Source organism: Haplochromis burtoni, unplaced genomic scaffold, assembly GCF_018398535.1.
Source record: "Haplochromis burtoni strain Fernald_Lab_line unplaced genomic scaffold, NCSU_Asbu1 Contig_6, whole genome shotgun sequence".
NCBI lineage: Eukaryota > Metazoa > Chordata > Actinopteri > Cichliformes > Cichlidae > Haplochromis > Haplochromis burtoni.
Window position 1 is genome coordinate 1,383,324 of NW_024582367.1, and position 17,969 is coordinate 1,401,292.

At 41.5% G+C, this 17,969-nt stretch overlaps 1 protein-coding gene across 24 annotated transcripts in view; it reads right to left on the bottom strand.

The window, feature by feature from the left end:
• The window catches only part of mapta (microtubule-associated protein tau a), a 36,780-nt gene that overhangs the window by 3,997 nt on the left and 14,814 nt on the right, over positions 1-17,969 (bottom strand). For 3 of the 24 annotated variants that reach the window (XM_042223268.1, XM_042223289.1, XM_042223269.1), the window contains 11 exons: positions 17,832-17,903; positions 15,990-16,010; positions 11,499-11,527; positions 10,488-10,628; positions 10,160-10,220; positions 8,726-8,979; positions 7,018-7,110; positions 5,134-5,226; positions 3,284-3,376; positions 2,056-2,137; positions 1,447-1,553 (listed from right to left, as the gene is read on the bottom strand). In XM_042223268.1, the coding sequence (XP_042079202.1) occupies positions 1,447-1,553; positions 2,056-2,137; positions 3,284-3,376; positions 5,134-5,226; positions 7,018-7,110; positions 8,726-8,979; positions 10,160-10,220; positions 10,488-10,628; positions 11,499-11,527; positions 15,990-16,010; positions 17,832-17,903 (1,046 nt within the window). Of the gene's footprint in view, positions 1-44; positions 196-1,446; positions 1,554-2,055; positions 2,138-3,283; positions 3,377-5,133; positions 5,227-7,017; positions 7,111-8,725; positions 8,980-10,159; positions 10,221-10,487; positions 10,629-11,498; positions 11,528-15,989; positions 16,011-17,831; positions 17,904-17,969 lie in introns of all 24 variants that reach the window. The other 21 variants (XM_042223305.1, XM_042223278.1, XM_042223274.1 and 18 more) reach the window with 14 other exon arrangements.

Consider the following 17,969-nt stretch of genomic DNA (forward strand, 5'->3'; position numbering starts at 1 on the left):
CTCATGTCTGAGAGTCTGAGATGAAGCAGCTTGTAGGTACTTACAAGAGTCCTCAATCTTTATGAGAGGGTTCGTCAGGATGGGTGTGATGGGTGCTGAAGGGACAGTCGGAGGTGACTGAGGGGGGGTGACAGCGGGGGAGAGGACCGAGGGGCTGTCTGAGGTGCTCCCCTCTCCGTCTTTCCCCTTCTCCCTCTACAGAGGAGCCCCAGCAAGGAAATAAAAAGGCATGCAACAAAAATACATGTGATGGTTTCAACAGAAATGAAAAATAAATAAAATAAAGCAAAACAATTGATGAGAAAATGCAGCACAGCGTCTCAGGGCCGCTGAAGGTAAAAAAAAAAAAAAAAAATACAAATAAAAAAAATGTGAGGAGCTTGGGGGAGGAGTCAAATTCAGAGAATATAATCAGAATTTTAAAGTTTGAAGAATTTTAAATTATTTTACAAGAAAAAGACAAAATTTCTGAGATTAAAAAAGACATTTTAAAGGAGAAAATTGGTAAAATTAGAAAAACTGAAATTTATTAGAAAAATCTGATGAATATATGAGAAAATTGTGATAAAATTACAAGAAAGAAACAAACAAATTTATTATTATTAAATTATTCACTGTTTTTCTCATACATTGCCAGTTTTTTCACATAAATTTTGCTAACTTTATCTCTTTAAATTGCCTTTTTTCCCCTGTAAACTTTTAGTTCCAGTGACCCCGAAACGCTGTCACAACAGTGAAATTTGACAAGAACGACAGCGAAAACTTTAAAATGAAGGGAAAATCAGCAGGATGAAGAAAATGGAAGCTTGAACAAAGGAGGGAAAAAGCAGAAAAACCAAGAAAAAAAAAAGCTCTAAAAGCTGCTGTGTGTGTGACACCCTCACGAACGTCAGCGTGGCTGTTCGAGATCAGCTGAAATGTTCTCGCTGGTTTTAGTTTTGCTGTTTCTGTGTTGCTGAGTGAGTTTCACCCACAGAGACGCAGAAGAGCTGAAAGCTGGTTTTCCGAAGAAGAGAGCCGAGCACTGAAACATGCTTGAGGCCAAATGGTGCCAAACTTTAGTTAATTTAAATTGAATTTTAATTATATGTGTATATTGTCTATGTACTTTCAGTTCTAGAATTTTAATTTATTTTTTTTTCATTAGTAAATATGATGCTTTTGAAGTTTTTAGCTGCAAATTTTATGTCTCTTTTTTTTTTTATCTTACTCTTAAACTGCATTAGCAGTAAACAAATAAATACAAAAAATCTGATGTTTAACTTGTAAGAGGAATAAGAGGAAAGGCTTGTAGAAATTTGAATGTAGTGAAGATCAAAATGTTTGTTTTCCGATTTTTTTCTTGGCACGGATTGGTCTCCATACAGAACTGTGACGAAGCGCCACGGTGCCCTGAGCGTTTTGCTTTTAGCCTGCAGAGAGCACGTCGGTGGATTTTTACTTCACCTTCTTCTGCCCGCCTCCAGGAGTGTGGCTGATGTTGCCCAGAGAGCCCACTTTGGACTGAACTTTAAACTCCAGCTTCTCGTTTTTGATCTCAATGTTTCCACCACCTAAAAAAAAAATTATAATCTGAGTGCAGCACCATTATTACAGAAGTGGAAGAACTTGTACTGGTACTTAGTGTAAGAACCAGCATCAGTACATTTCCTGCTTTTAAAATCAAACAATCAGAGCTACACAAGTTTAACCAGTTTTTGTTAATATTAAGAAAACCATCATTAAAAAATGTTTTACTGAAATAATCACAGCTGCCTGAGACCTTCAAGCAGTGACCAGCTGACTGTTCCCACCCATCCGAAAATAAAAAAGGCAGACTGAGTGTTTGCCGTTCGGCTCTCCAAGCCGCTTTGCAACCCACCTCCACCCCAGCTTCTTAGGTTAATGCTTTTCATGGTATTCAGAGCAGAGGCATGGACATAAATTACTACGTGTGGTATTGCAGTTACACTGAAGGTGGAGGAGACTTCTGCTACTAATTATATTGTCGTTATGTACTCTGTTCACAAAAGCTCGTCACCTAAAATTAAGCAGAAAGTTGGAATAATGTTTTACCCGGCTTGTGACGAATGTTGTCCTTCGAGCCACACTTAGATGTCACGTTGCTCAGATCGATCTTTTTGTGCACGATTTGAATCTGAGAGGAAAAAAAACAGCACAGAGTTTGAATGCAGACCAGCAGAGTCAGCAGCTCTGAAGTCGCCCTGCATGCAGCCACAGAGGAATTGATCCTATAAAACCGGCCTGTTAGTGAAACTGTTCCTGAAAGCAGGTTTAACGGTCTCTGAGTCGTACTTTAAAGTCGCGTTGGAGCTCTGTCTCTAAACGTGGGAGCTTTTAGTGAATCAACACCTTTGTTTTTAGATAAGAGCGACTCAGTCAGTCAATGAAATCAGATGATGATTTATGGGGGATTGTGTGAAGTCTTTAAATTTAAGGTTTCACTTGTTGCACGATGACCAATCATTTTTTAAATATGTATTAATAATAAATCTGTGATTTCTGTCTTTCTCCTTACATTTACGACAGACTTGACTATAAAAACCTGCTTTCTGGAACCGGGTTATGGAAGGAAACACAGATTAACAGCACCGACTAACACACTGGATTAACACTTAAAGTTTTAATCTGAGCGGTGCGACCTTACCCCAGTGCAGAAAAACGAGCGACCATCTTCTGCACTAACTGATAAAAGCCAGATTTCAGCAGCCATGCATCACCATGCATGGATAGATGAAGTCACTCTTGGCTGTTTGTCTGCAAACACAGAGCGCTCAGTCTCTCTGCGAGCTGAGGTCACCTCAGCGTGGACGACAACAGGCACTGTTTGGTGGAGAAGCCGAGGACAGCAGGACTCTTTGTTACCCGATCGGGACACTTTGAGGGGACAATTAGTTCACTTCACATCAAGGTTTTAGGAAATAAAAACGTCCACAAACAGGATTCATGCGTGTGGCTTCAGGGACAGATTTGAGGGCAAAGACTCAACAGAGTTATCGGGCTTACGTGAGACGCAGAGCATTGCATAACACGGTAGATCCACTAAACTAAGAAGACTGATTTAGAAACTACGGAGCATCTAAACCAGTGAAAGAAAAGCACTGGGAGGGCGGTTTAGTGCTGTTCTAGTATGAAATGCTCAGATCTGTTCACGAGTTCAGTAAAACTGTTAATGGGAGAAGTTGGCAGGTCAGCGTTTGGGAGGTCAGAAAGGCTAGACACAGACGGGAGGATCTGTGCTCCTTTCTGAGGATGCGTTCAGTGGAAGCACACCTCTACTCACATTGCCACCACCGGGTACATGTTTTATATTATCTTTGGAGCCACACCGGGACTGCACACTGCTCAAGTCCAACTTCTTATCGAGAATTTGCACCTGGAAAGTTGATACATGGGGGTGAAAAAAACAGTTATGGCGGCGAAAGCAAAGAGCTGCGAATGAAGACGATTACTGGAGAGGAAGATTAGATGTTGGAGGGACGAGCTTGAGGCTCGGGGGAGTGAGAGCTGACCGAAACCCTCGTGAGGAGATGTCCCCACATCGCCGCTCTGGTGCTTTGAAGCCATTACAATCAGGTGAAGCATTTCAGAGGTTTTCAAACTGTACAGGGGCAACCATCAAGTTAGACCTCTGAGGGCCAAGTCATCATCGGAGATGACTCCAACTCTAACCTGCAGTAAAACTGGTTTTAATTTCATTTTCACTTAACTGAAAAAAATGAAACAATCAGAAAAAAGTTGAAGGTAATCCTGTGATGACTTTGACCGTACAGGGTTGAGACTTTTCATTAGAGATCGATAAATACACAGAGAGATGACAGCACCAGTTATAAATGCAAGAATATGACATTAAACACTCATCAGATACTTTTTTAGATAAATCTTCAACTGCTCCTCACTGCAGGTATCCGTCATGGTTTGATGCTGTGTGGCAGGTTCGGTTAGAACCAAACGACTCTCAGACGGAAAACCGGACTCAAAGCAGCAGCTTTATTTCCTGGGAAAAATAATCCATAAAATAAATGGAAAACAAACCCAAACTTGAAGATAGAAACTGGAAACTAAGCCGTCAACATTGGGAGGCTAGAAAACCAGGAGCACGGAGGAAACACACAGCAAAGAGAGGACAACACAGGGCTTAAATACACAAGGGAGTAACAAGGGAATGGGAAACAGGAGGGAAACACAGCTGGGACTAATCCGACATAACGAGACAGGGAGGAAGTAAAACCAATCACATGACAGCAACCTGATGCATTGAGGCATGTAGACATGGTGAAAGACCCGCTAAAGGCCATCAGTCTGGGGGGAATAAAGGTGATTTAAGGGACTTTGAACATGGTGTGGTTGTTGGTGCTAGCGGAGTATTTGAGAATCTGTTCATCTTTTCCCCACACATCCATCTGTGGGTTCACAGAGAACTCTAAATGCACAACACGTCAAACCTTGAGGCAGATGCACAGTAATTAGACAAGAGAAGACCGAAGTCTCTGCTGCGACATTCAGATGGTAGGGTCAGAATGTGGCATAAACCCCACGAAAGCACGGATCCATCCTGCCTCTCATGAACGGTTGAGGATGGACGAGGTGGTGTAACGGTGTGGAGGATGTCGCTCACCATCTCTGGCATCATAATCACAGGTACTTTGGAAAAGATCGAGATTATTTACCACGACGGCTCTTTTTACAGAATTTGTAAAAATGGATTCAACATTTCCTCTTTTTATTGAGAGGATGTGCTTGAATTTGAACTTGAACTGATAAAGTTGTAGATTTAGTCACGTCAGACTCTGAAAACCTCTGAAATCCTTCAGTCTGGATGGAGAAGTGCACAGGTGAGGGGGAGACTGTTAACCCTTTGAGTCACAGAGCAGCGAGGCTGCAGGGGGAGCCTGGCGTATTTGGGTCCATGTGACATTTTCAGTGCATAATCAGTTGATTCTGATGAGGTCAGGTGTGAGGTACCTGCTGATTTTCATAGAATGGCGCTACCGTAATGACAGGAAGTTGCTTTTTTTTGTAAAACAAGCTGAACTGCACTTGTAAATGATGCAACAGGCTTTGTGAATAATCCCTTTGCTTGTGCCTTTGTGGAATTAGTGGGACTTCTTTTAAAGCTACAGTCTCTCTCACCTTGCCTCCACCAGGCGTGTGCTTTAGGTTGTCTTTAGAACCGCAGCGAGCTTGGACGTTACTTAAGTCCAGCTTCTTCTCGAGGATTTTGACCTGCAACAAGACAAAAAACAAGTAAATTCTTCAGGAAATAAAAGGAGAACAGCTGGGGGAGAGAATCAGCCCGAAAGGAGGAAGTGAGATGGTGAAAGAGATCTCGGCGTTAAAGCTGCCATCTGTAACTCTGCATATTTGTCACGTTTGGAGGAAGTCGTCAGTTTTCTGACGACTTTAGCGGAGCAGATTGCAAAAATAGCGATGTTTTAATGCAGCTGCAGAGTTTCAAACATTTGTTTTAGCAAGGATATTAAAGTTAATTAAAACTTAATTAAGTGTAAAAAAAATCTCTTTAGAAACAGAAACATGAATAAAAAACAAAAAGCAACTAAGGAAATACGCTGCACTCACAAAATTACTTAAATGAAAAAGAAATACTAAAAATTGTATTAATTTTTTTTTTAAAAATTGCTCAAATTTGTCAACATAACCAACTCGAGGAGGCTCTAGCTGTGTTAATGTTAACTGGGACAGACAGAGCTATTTGTTAAATATCAGAACCATATAACAGTGTTTTTTTTCTGTGTTAAAAGCAAATCAATAATCAGTTTAATGTTAAAGATGCCAGCTTTAGCTCAGTACATCACCAGTTTTCAGTGAAAGAATTAAAATCGTATAAAAACTTCAGTCTTATGTACATAGACTGTATATAAATGATGGATGTAGCTTCTGGGTCTGAACAGTGAACTGAATTAAACCTGCATTCTTTCTGTGTCCAGCAGAGGGCGACTCCTGTAGTAGCCAAAAGCAGTTTTTGTTAGGTACACCTGTCCTTCTGCTCATAATGCAATAACTAATTAGCCAGTCACGTGGTAGCAACTCAATTCTTACGACTGAATGGACTCAACAGCTATTTTTCGTATTTTTTTTAATTTATTTGTTTTCTTAGATTTGAGCTTATTTTGCCATAAAGCATCGTCAGTCTGTTAATACAGTCTGATTGGTCTGTTAGGTCTGTCTTACAGGCGTAGAGACTAGTTGGCAACCACCCGGCAACCACCTGGTTGTTACAGAAAACTGTGTATTCACCAACTGGTTCCTGGCTGATGCAAAAAAGGTTCTGCACCCACAACCTCCTTGTTATTGCTTTAGTTGCTAGCAGACCGCCGCAGTCACCCACAGTTTGCACAGTAGAAGCCGACTCGTCTGTTTGTGGAGCCGTCGTGAAACTTGAAAAATTGCATCACAAACCGTTTCAAAATAAAAGTTGTGCCTTTTGAAACACGCTGGTTGCAGCAGCAGGACAACTTTTACTCTGAAGGTAAAACATTTCTGGTTGGTGCAGACAAGTTGCCGTCTTTCATGCTAACTATGGGTGACAATCTGTTAATGGCCAAAGCAATAAAAAGGTGGTTTCCAGTGCAGCACCATATACCTCTGGGACTGTCAACCAAGTCCAGTAGCAGTTACTGGAAGAGAAAGCTCGTGATTATACTGGTGGCTACGTCTAGGGCTGTCCTTCCCTGTGATCTGGAAGACGCTGCTGCGTTGCATACCTCAGTTTCTCAGCCAAAACTAAGGCGTCAAAGACCAAAACAAACAGCTGGAAGCTGTTAAACGGGACTCAGCCTACCAGGGTGAGTGATGCCACAGTGGCTACATCCATCTTTTATATGCGGTCCATGCCAATTACGGATTATTGAGCAGATTGTGTTTCCACATCCAGTCCACCTTCTGATCGGATCATTAGAGGAGAGCACTTTGCTTTTACCAGGAGTTAGTTTCTGATGGTCATAACTGCAGAGATACTCAAGAGTCTGGAGTTGAGTTCATCCCCCAGTTACTCACATTGCCGCCACCGGGTACATGTTTGATATTGTCTTTGGAGCCACACTTAGACAGCACATTACTAAAGTCCAACTTCTGATCAAGGATTTGTACCTGGAAAAGTGAAAATGTCAGCTTTTAGATTTAGAGTTTAGACGATGGCTTGATTTGATTAAAGAAGTGGGAAGAAACTCGTGCGGGAGTGTGACCGCATGCGGGGTTGGTGAGAGTCGATAATTCAAAGTGTGCATTGGTCTTCACTTCTTCTCATTTCTTTACTTGTCCAACACTGGCAGGAACCAAAGACTGATTTTTCAGCTCTTCTATCATCTACCAGAATAAAAACTTTCTAGTTTGAACTCTGAATGGAGCTGAATTATTTATTTTGGTCCATAAATATCACAACACGTGATACTTTTGAGTTTCATCAGTAAAACATCGGACACGTGACTGCACCCTGAATAAAATTAGACCAACGACCTGCATGGCTTTAGCTAAAATAAACCTCTAGCGTCACACACACACACACACACACACACACACACACACACACACTGCAGACTACACTCGACACACTGAGCTGCAGACTGGAGTTTTACTTCCACAAACATTTCTTAGAGACACGGCTGCCCCGGGAAGATTAGAGCTAAATAATATTGAAATAAAAAAATAACAATAATAATAAAAGATCTTTTTTTTAAAAGGTTACATTGTGTCCTTATCAAAACTAACTTGATTAAAATAATCTTTAGTGTATTTGTCTGTTGAGACCTGAGGTGTGTGGATTATTGTGAGTCAGCTGCCTGACTTGTGTTTGTATAGTAACACCTGAACTTCTGAAATCTCACCCTGACAAATCATCATCATCTAGTCTTCTTCTTTCGGTTCCTCTTTTTAGGGTCACCACACAGACCACCTGCCTCATCCCAGCATCCTCTTTTCCCACTTACCTTCACTACATCCTCCTTACATCTTCACTGTTACACCTGTCTCCCTCACCTGTCTGTGCTCTTCTCTTCAAGTTAAACGAACTAGTTAATCTGTGTGCTCTTCATTCTCTTCATAGGTGCCGGCCCCTGAAATAATGCCCTATATGTAATAATAAAAGTAACAATGGAGCAAGTAAAAAACTAAATGAGCAAATCCACTCTGGAAACAGACATGACAGGGAAATGGTAGGTGGAAGGAACAACAAAGGGTTCAGGGCCTTCTGTGTTGGTATTAAAACTCAAGCATGTAAAATGACCGAGTGGGGTCATCAGATGTTACACAAAACTGATTTGCAGTTTTAAAGAGGTGCTTCTCAGACCTGAAACCTGGATAAAACCTGAACTTCCTGCCTGGTTTCATCACGTTATTGTGCAGAAATATCAGCTGATTCTGAGGAACTTTGTCTCAGATTTGATCGTTTTTATAACTGGAACGACTCTCGAGGCTCTCGGTTTGTTAGCCACGGTTAGTCACGATTAAAAGAGGAAGAAATGATGTTAAAAACAGCTTTGAGGCTATCCATGATACACTAATAGGCCAAAATGAAACGCTGCAGAAACAGAGGGACACATTTGTGGCAGGAAAAGGTTTTATGATTAAAAACCCACATTGGCACATAGAAATATACGCCTGGATCGTAGACGACTCCACTCGGTCACGTGAATGTTAAAACTCTGATCTGCAAACTCAGTGGGCAGTGTTCTGTGAGGGGGTGTATTCAGAGTATTTCCCGGGTTACCTTTCCCCCTCCGGGCTGATGCTTGATGTTTTCTGTGGAGCCGATCTTGGACCTGACGTTCTTCAGGTCTGGCAGCGGCGCCGCGGCAGCCAGAGGAGCCGGTGGACGGCTCTTCAGCGAGCCCGGGGATTTGGGGGTGGAGCGAACCACAGCCACCTTCTTCACTTTGTTGGCATCGGCCCCTGACTTTGCAGAATTTGATTGGCTACCGGGGGATTTGGGAGTGCCGGGGCTGCTCTGTCCACTCCTGGCATCTAGAGGAACCAGAGAAATTATAAGTTAGGAGGAGTGTGATGAGTCATGCATGTAGAAGAAATCATTAAAAAATAATAAAAAAATAAAGCATACTAGGAGCTCTACTGGCTAAAAGCTGACCGAGTTTGATCCAGAAACAGCAGATCAGACCGTGTTATTGTGGCCATGCAAGGCTGGAAGCGATTTCTAATCATTTGCTTTATTTGATTTGATTTTTTTTACCTTTTTCATTTTTTGGAGTGAGGGATTTGTCGGCACGAGCTAGATCACAGAAAATATAACACATCATTACCGCATACTCCAAAAATACGGAAGCCTATATTAAAGTAAAAATTTAAAAATGAGCTTTAAGAGCAGACTAAATCATTGTTTTACCCGTTAGGCGCCATTCTTTCTTTGAAGAGTTTCTCTGCACAGCTGTTTAGCCACCGACACAATTTCTGTTTTTCATTCACTTTGTTGCTTTTGGATTTTGGGGGGAGATTATTTCATGCCTGTTTCTGTGATTTAGTAAAGAATAATGACATTTCTACTGGTACATAAATCACATTTATGCAAAGAGTCCACTGATTCTTGGTTAGATGTGGGCAGTTTCCTAACCACAGATCCAGTCACACAGAGACTGGTCAGCGACCTCTACCAGCTGGTTTGCATGTGGTTGCTGGAGGTTGCAGGGAGTTGTGAGGTACTTACAACCTGCTTGTACCTTCTGAGATGGTGAGGCACAAGCACTACAGCACGGCCTGCGTTGCAGACAGCTCGGTGTCTATCAGGGACTACAAGTGACTGCAGCAACCTGCAAGCAACCAAAGCAACTACCACTAGGAACCTCTAACAACCACTCCCAGCCAGTCGGCGAACACATATTTTCCAGATGGATGGATCTCGATCAATCAGGATTTGGCCCAGAAGCTGATATCCAGCAGAGAATTACAGAAGGTGTGAATAAGAAGGGTCAACACTGTGAATATTGACTCTCTGCATAAAGAAATTACCGAAATATTTAACTGAAAAGGGCAATCACAGTCTGCAAACTAAAAGTACATTTACAGCCAAACGCATTTGCTGTAAAAATGAGCATGTTTCAGGTTTAAATGATATGGCTAAGTCCGCTTTAGGCTTCCATACTAAAATCAGTAAAATAAAAGTTGAGTTTAGCACAAAGTCCTCGGCTCGTACCTGGTTGAGCTGCAGTTCTGGCAGAAGTTTTGGCCCCTGGAGTCTGAGACTTTGCACCGCTCTGAAAGTCACCACAACACTATTTTAGTTTCCAGCAAAGAGACGTCTTGGAGATGGTTGAATGCAGTAACATTGCACACTAATCAGTGAGGAATTGATGAGTCGTTTCTTCATATAATGTTTGGTGATAATAGAGGGAGGAATCAGGTTCCAGTCCATGTTTTTCTTTGACCGTTTCAAACAAGATTCAGTCAGCGAGTGTGAAGAAAACTGAGCGAGTCAGTCGGCTCACGTCTGAGCTCTAAGCTGCATTCAGACCTGTACTTACTCCAGGCTGCCTGGGCCCTGTGCTGCTGACTTTAATGGGGATCGAGCTGTGGCCATTTCGGGAGGATGCGGGTGATTTGGCGCCCTTGGCGGTTATGGACGGTCTTTGAGGGGAAGAGGTCGGTGTGGTGGCAGTTTGAGTCTTTTTCATGAAGAGGAAGAAATGAATGAAAAACAAAAGGTCCAATGACAATGACCACAAAACAAAAGAATGATTAAAAATAACTGAAAGATGATAAAAATAAAGGATTTTTTTTTTTTATGAAGTGAATAAAATGTTCTGGTTTATTATAACTTGGATCTTGTTTTTACACAAACACGTGTAGTGCCAAGAGAGGGGATAATCCTAATATGGTCATCTCAGGCACAGAAGCCCCACCTCCCTGCTGTTTAGATAGGGCGTCCAATCCAATTTATTCTTATTATTATACTTGGAAGTTCAAGGGGGTGTGCTATTGGGCAAATCAGGCAGGTGCATGAACCAATAGAGTCGTTGGTTCAAGTCGAGAGGCATCATCCTGGGAAATGAGGCCAGTGCCTAAAAACTGTAATTCCTCCTGTGGCCACTTGAGACTTGCTCCAAATGTGAGTGAATCTCCGTAGACTTGCATGTTAAAATGTCCAACACAGGCAGGTGTAGCTGCTAGCTGCTTATTATGAATCACCTCCACTAATTGGAGTCCAGCAGGTTTTTGATATTGGTGCTTTTGCAGCATTTTGATGGGATTATATAATATATAAATATTATAGTTTGCAGTGTTTGTGCTCCAGTTTGAGCTAAAGTATTTTCTTAGTCTGATAATAAAACAGTAATTACTGAGAGCTCAACACTGTCGCTGGAAGGAGTTCAGTTAAATGCTGAATATATGTGATAGACATGGGTAATAATATGTCGTGTTTGTTAGCTAAAGAAAATAAAACCAAAGGTTTTAATAAACCAGAATATTTCACAACAACTAAAAGGCGTAAAGAAATGAGCGACTGAACCTAAAAAATGCCGTTGGTGACGTACCTTATCTCCGTTATCCATCACTCCTTGAGCTATAGAAAAGAAATAGAAGCAAACTTTAGCTTTTGGCACCTGTTTTAAAAAGCTTAATATCTATATTATTTTTTCATATCCACCCAAGTGCAATAAGTTAAGACTTTTGCTTCCATGAGCGTGCCAGAATGCATTCTCATGGAAAGTGAAATGAGTGATGTTGGGTATGCAGCATGCAAGAAAACACATAAAACAAAAAGGTGGCTTTTTTTTAGGGCTGCATAACCAGCAAAGTGAGCAGAGATGGAGAGATGAAAGAAAAAAGCTAAAGTGGGGGGAGGGAGGACGACAAGCTTCTCCTCGGGTCAAAGTTAACGTCCATAGAAACACTTCGGAGGGAGAGTGCTGCATAACACAGAGCAGAAGCTGCGTTGGAAATCAAAGGAGTGGAAGGAGTGAACTGAAGAGGACTGGTTCTGAACTGGTGAACATGACAGCACACAGACCTTTGAAAACAGCGACCGGCACCAAAGACTTTCTGGCTCGGGTGCTTTGGGGGGGCGTTTTCTGGAGCTCAGCGGTGCCGGTGGTCTGAGCCACACTGCTCCTCATCTCTGAGTCATTAGAAATGTCAGGCTTTGAATAGCTGGCTGTATGTAACGATGAGTCACCGCTGTTTTCAGCTGCCGTGTCAGATGGCAATTTGTTAAAAAGGCGCTGCTTCTTGGAAAGGTCTTCACAATCGGAGCTAGACTGGAGCGCACTTTGCGTATGAGGAGCCCGGGGTGTTTCTAACGTGATATTTTTGCTTCCGGAGTCACCGAGGGGCTTCGGAGCTGCTCCTTCAGCAGTCAGTCCATCGTTTGTTTCTTCAGAAATGAGCTCCTCGCCCTGAGGAACACACAAGTTTCTGTCCCCAATGGATGTCAAGTCCTCCAAAGCCGTGCTGCGGACTAAAGACATTCCAGAGAGGTTGCTCATTTCACTGAGGCACTCGGAGGCGTCGAGACTGATGGCCCTCTGAGGATCTGCAGCTCCTGCCCACTCAGGGCTCCCCCTGCTGGCCTGCATGTCCCGTTTAATCTCTGCCCCGCAGCTGAGGTCTTCAGAGACCCACGAAGACTCACTTAGCCTCTTCCCACACTCTCCCACTGCTTTGCTTCCTGGGTCCAGAGAGCAGGAAGCTCCCATGAAGTCAACGCCCTTCCCAGCGTCTCCGTGCAGATCGGACTCTGCAAATCCAAACTCACCACGGACTCCAGAACCAGGCCTCGCTAATTTGTTTGGAAAGCAGATTAATGGTGACATTCACAGCAGCACTTGTTATCCATCTCCCCAATGAAACAAAAAAAAAAAGAAAGTGGAGAAGTGATGAAGGAAAATAAAAGACTGTTTGATTACCCAAAACAAACACCAGACACTCAGAGAGCTGTGAGCGGTGATGATGCAACACAACAAACCCAGAAGTGATTAAAGGTGGAAAAGTGTGAGTTCACATGAAAACAAAATAAAAAATAATGCATCACAGTTGGGTGTCAGACGGAGAGATGATGCATTCCAGTGAACACAACACACAGACCAGTGATTTATGCTGTTACAGAATACGTGATTAAAATGTGATGTAAAGCCTTTCTGAGCCGACTCTAGCAGTGCAAAAATAACGTATCCCACCCCACAACGGACCTCTAAGTACACACACGAGTCTGGAGTGTTTCACAAGAATATATTTGGACATTAATATCGTACAGTTATGCAAAAACGAATAATTAAATGATCACACAAAGAAGCAAATTTCCACATCCTGACATTAAATGATAAAAACCTTAAACAGTTATGTAGTTAAATACACGTATTATTAATCAATAAATTTATTTTTCCTTAAACATATAGAATTATCCGTTAACTTATTTGATTTGTATTTAATTGTTATTTTAAGTAGTAGTATGAGCCACTGGATTCAGGGATGCCAGGTCATGATGCAGAGCAGACCACAGTCTTTATTATCAGGGACCGTTGTTAAAGCAGGTTTAGCCCAGTGCAGAGCTGTTTCTATTCAGTTTCATTTACAGGATCATGTTTAAGTTGAAGATTTGACATTTTTCTTTTTCTAGTTTGATTTTTCTTTAGTTGGCTGCACTGCATCCAACACACTGAGCCACGGTTGTGAAGAAAGGAATAAATATTTATTTCTGCCTCCACCAGTCGGTCAACCTTCACAGTGACCTTGAGCCCGAGGACAGTTTGAGGGAAGACGCACTAGGCGATCACTGTGCGCAAGTTTCGTGACAAATACTCATCAGTCCTTCAGCTGAATTAGCCAAAAACGTCATAAATTCCTTCGACTTTGATACAATACGGAGGCTATCCGTGTACACCGACGTGTCAGGACTACGTTTACAGTATCTGGTCAAACGGTCAATATCAGAAAAACTATTCGTTATAACACATTTTCCCTTTAAACTGAAAATAATGTTCAATTCCAGGAATCTCAAATTGAAAACTGCAGATGCTAAAATCTAAAAAAATATAGAAAATATAAAAAATGTAAAAACTGAATAATAATTATAAAAAAGTGCTTTATTGTTTCTTATTGTTACCGTAATGGGTGAGGGTTAGTGCTGTTTTAAAACTATAGAAATACTCTAAAAATAAAATAATGAAAAAATAATAACTTGTGCTAAATTATTATAAAATTATTATATTTACATATTGCGCAAGTTTGTTGTTTTGAACTTTTAAATGATGCTTGGTGTAATGTTTAGATGGAGGCAGATGATCTGCCGACCCTTACAGGAATCAGCCGAGAGGAGAAGGTGGTGTTTTTAACCTTTAATCCATAAACGCATCATTAAAGGAAACTGATGCAGAAATTTTAAAGATGTGCGTGTTTTACCATTTAAACAAACTGAAGTGACTGATTACATCTGAATTCAGGTGGAACACTCCAGACTCTTTAATATAGTAGCAGGAAAATCAGAAACTGTGGTCAGAGGTTTACATATGCAGACATGGATGCTGTGGTGATTTCAGCCTTATAATTATTTCCTTGAACTGTTTTTTTTTCCAGAGGTGGAATGATTGTACAACATACATGTTTAAGGACTTGGGTAACACGAGTTTGAATATATTAAAAATATGAAATTGTAGACACAGGCTCAGATATATACATACATCCACTTAAATCTTTGAATTAATGGTGTTGAAGGTTCTAACTTGGCAAAGCAGAGGTCCATTAACTTCTCATTAGTGACTGTGATTGATTAGAGCTGGTAGTTCTTCTTTGCAGCATTTGGAAGTTAGAAAGGTTCTTGGAGCCATTTCTAAAAAACTGCAGTTTTAAGATCAGCAGTTTGAAAAACTGCATGAAAGTAAAAGTTATTCTGTCACTGCTTTGCCGAGGAAGACCCAAACTGTCATCGTCAGATGAGAGTAAACTGGTTAGGATGTTCAGGAACAACCACCAAGGCTCAAGCCTGCCATGAAACTGCCTGAACACCAGCATGGCTGATCACAGTGAAGCAAGGTTTACATCTTCAGGGATTGAGAAGATGCCAAAACAAGAAAGCCCTCCAAAAATCCAAAATCCAATGCTCCAACACCAACACCTTCAAGCTTGACTGAAATTTGAGACTTCCCCTTTACGGACAAGCCAAATGCCTTCTGGAGAAAAGCCTGATGACCAGGCGAGACAAAGACTGAGCTGTTTGGTCACCATGATGTTTGGAGCACAGGTGAGTCATGTGGGTCAGGTCTGTCATGGTGGTGGTGCCATCAAACAAAGTGGATGGAATAATGAAGAAGAAGGACTATTCAGTTCAATTGTATTTATATAGCACCAAATCACAAACAAGGTTGTCTCAAGGTGATTTATACTGTAAGGTAAAAACCCTACAACAAAGACTATACACGTAGAAACTAATGGCCTCCCCAAAGCACCGACCTCAACGCTTTGATTTGAAAATTTGTGGATTACGATTAAAAGTCGAGTATGTGCCAGGAAACCAACCACTTTAAATTAATTCCACTGATTCTGCCATGAACAGCGGGCAAATGTCCAGACAGAATTATGCCAACAGGCTTGTTGATGGATACAAAAAACATCCGGCCGAGTTGCAACTCGCTAAGGGACATTTAAACTGATATTAGTGGGAGTGAACCTATCATTTTGACCATGTGTGGCTTAGAGAAAATCAAAAAAACTTTATTTGTTTTTGTTTTTTAAAGTCAACAAAGATGTATGTTGCACAATCATTGAACCCTGGAGAAAAAACAGTTTGAAGGAATCATTAAAAGCCCAAAATTACCACAATATTCATGCGTGTCTGTAAACTTCTGACAACAACTGTATAGAATAGAGGATCCGTTTAATTTAACACTATATGGAACATACTAAAACACAACAGAGTGCTCAGCTGCTTCCTCTCTGAGGTTGCTTTCATTGCACCTAGGCTCATTCATATCTATCTCCTGCAGTAAATAAATACTGTCTACGTGCAATCAATAAAACATACAACAGCCTACCTGTTGAAGACGCTCCTGCTGCTGATGGAACATAATGAGACAGATGGAAAAGATAGAGAGCTCAGTCAGTAATGGCTCTCTGTCACTCGTGTGTGATTAATACACCCACCCGGTGCAAACGAATCAATAAAAGCTTGCATACAGCGAGTCTTCAGTCAAAGCAGAAAGCCCACAGCAAATACAGGTTAGATAAAGACATCATTCAAAATCATAAAGATGGATAAGCAGGCTTTTATTTTCTTGCCTCGTGCAGCAGTACCACACTGAACGCTGCTCTGTGTGGTACTTGAGCTGTTTTTAACATTACCCTGGCTTTCCCCGCAACCGTGCATCTGTTTAACAGATCACAGGACTCTTAAATCTGCCTGTGGTCTGGACGTTCCTTTCATTCTGAAATAGCCAGGATGTAACCATCTTTTTGTTTAAAAAAAGGGGGACATGTTTGCCTCTCGAGCCTTCTTACGATCATGTTGCAGTTCTGGAAGGGGCCGCATATATAACCGTCTGAAAGTAAGCATCGGAAGAAAAAAGCAAAGCCAAAACAGAAACCCAGAAACTCTGTTTTCCAGTGAAGATGCTGAAAGAAACGCACAAACATACAGAGCAGCAGCAGGAAGCTTTGGTCACTTTGAAAAATACACTTATCAACTTTCTTCTGTGAGAGTTATCTAAGAATAAGAAGTCATATAGGTTCCTCTGGCATCAGTGACGACTCACCATCAGCTTTTATGTCATTTTACAGCGTGCAAGGTTGAGCAGGGCGACTTTTAACCAAAATCATTATCCTTCTCTAAACCTCACCAAGTAGTTTTTGTGCCTAAAACTAACCAACTAACCAAACAATGTGTGAAAGCGAAAGAAAATGGATATGAACAACAAAATCCACAGAAAAAAGTGAAGCTTGCAACAATCTTAACAACATTGGAGGAATTTCTGAGAATAACCAGAGTGTTTAATGGTCTGGGAAGAACAGGCTGAAACACTAACACTGTTCTCACGTCTGTACACGCAAAATAAAGACAATATTAGCTACAGTCAACCAGCTTAGCATATAATGAGCTACAGTATGTTATAATGGGTAACAGAGACAACTAGCTGACATGATAGTTATAGGTGCAAAATCATATAATTTTAACTTTGCTTTACTGCCGTGTCTCTTAATGCATATCTGTGGAGACAGAAGGTCAGTCCACTAATAAATTCATTAGAACTCCCCGAATTTTCAATTTGGTATCTATTTCCGATGGAATTCTCCTTTTTCTTCCTCTTCCCAAAATGGGATACCAACTTTGGTCTCCTGCATGCACTCAACCTCAAATTTTGTGAGCATTTCAAATGTGAATGAAGTCGACCTCTTCTGTAGTCTCAACCGGCAGACGGCCCCGCCCCTCCCTGAGCCTGGTTCAGCCGGAAGTTTCTTCCTGTTAAAAGGGAGTTTTTCCTTCCCACTGTCACCAAAGTGCTTGTCATAGGGGGTCTCTGTATGTATTATTTTAGGGTCTACCTTACAATATAAAGCACCTTGAGGCAACTGTTGTTGTGATTTGGTGCTATATAAATAAAACTGAATTGAATTGTAGTTCACATGAGAAAACCTTCTTTTAATAAATAACTGAGTGTTACAGGACTTGTCAGGGGGCCTCCTGCTTCCACTACATACATAACCCACGTAAACAAGTGGAGTCTCATGCTAAGCTAAGCTAAACTAACAGCTGTAGCTGCACATCTCATCGAGTAAGTGTATTTCTCAAAATGTCCAGCTATTCTTTTAACGATGCTGGGGAAACAAAAGGAAGCACGAGCAGCAGAAAAGAGGCAGCAGCTCAGCGTCTGGAGGCGTACCGAGTTGCCCCTCGTCTTTGCTCACGGTGCTCTCTGTATCTTCAGCTCCTGCTTTCTCTGCAGGCGCCTCTGCTGTTGGATAAATGGATCTCAGTCAAACATCAACAGGAATTGTTAAAGTCTAATCTGACACTTCAT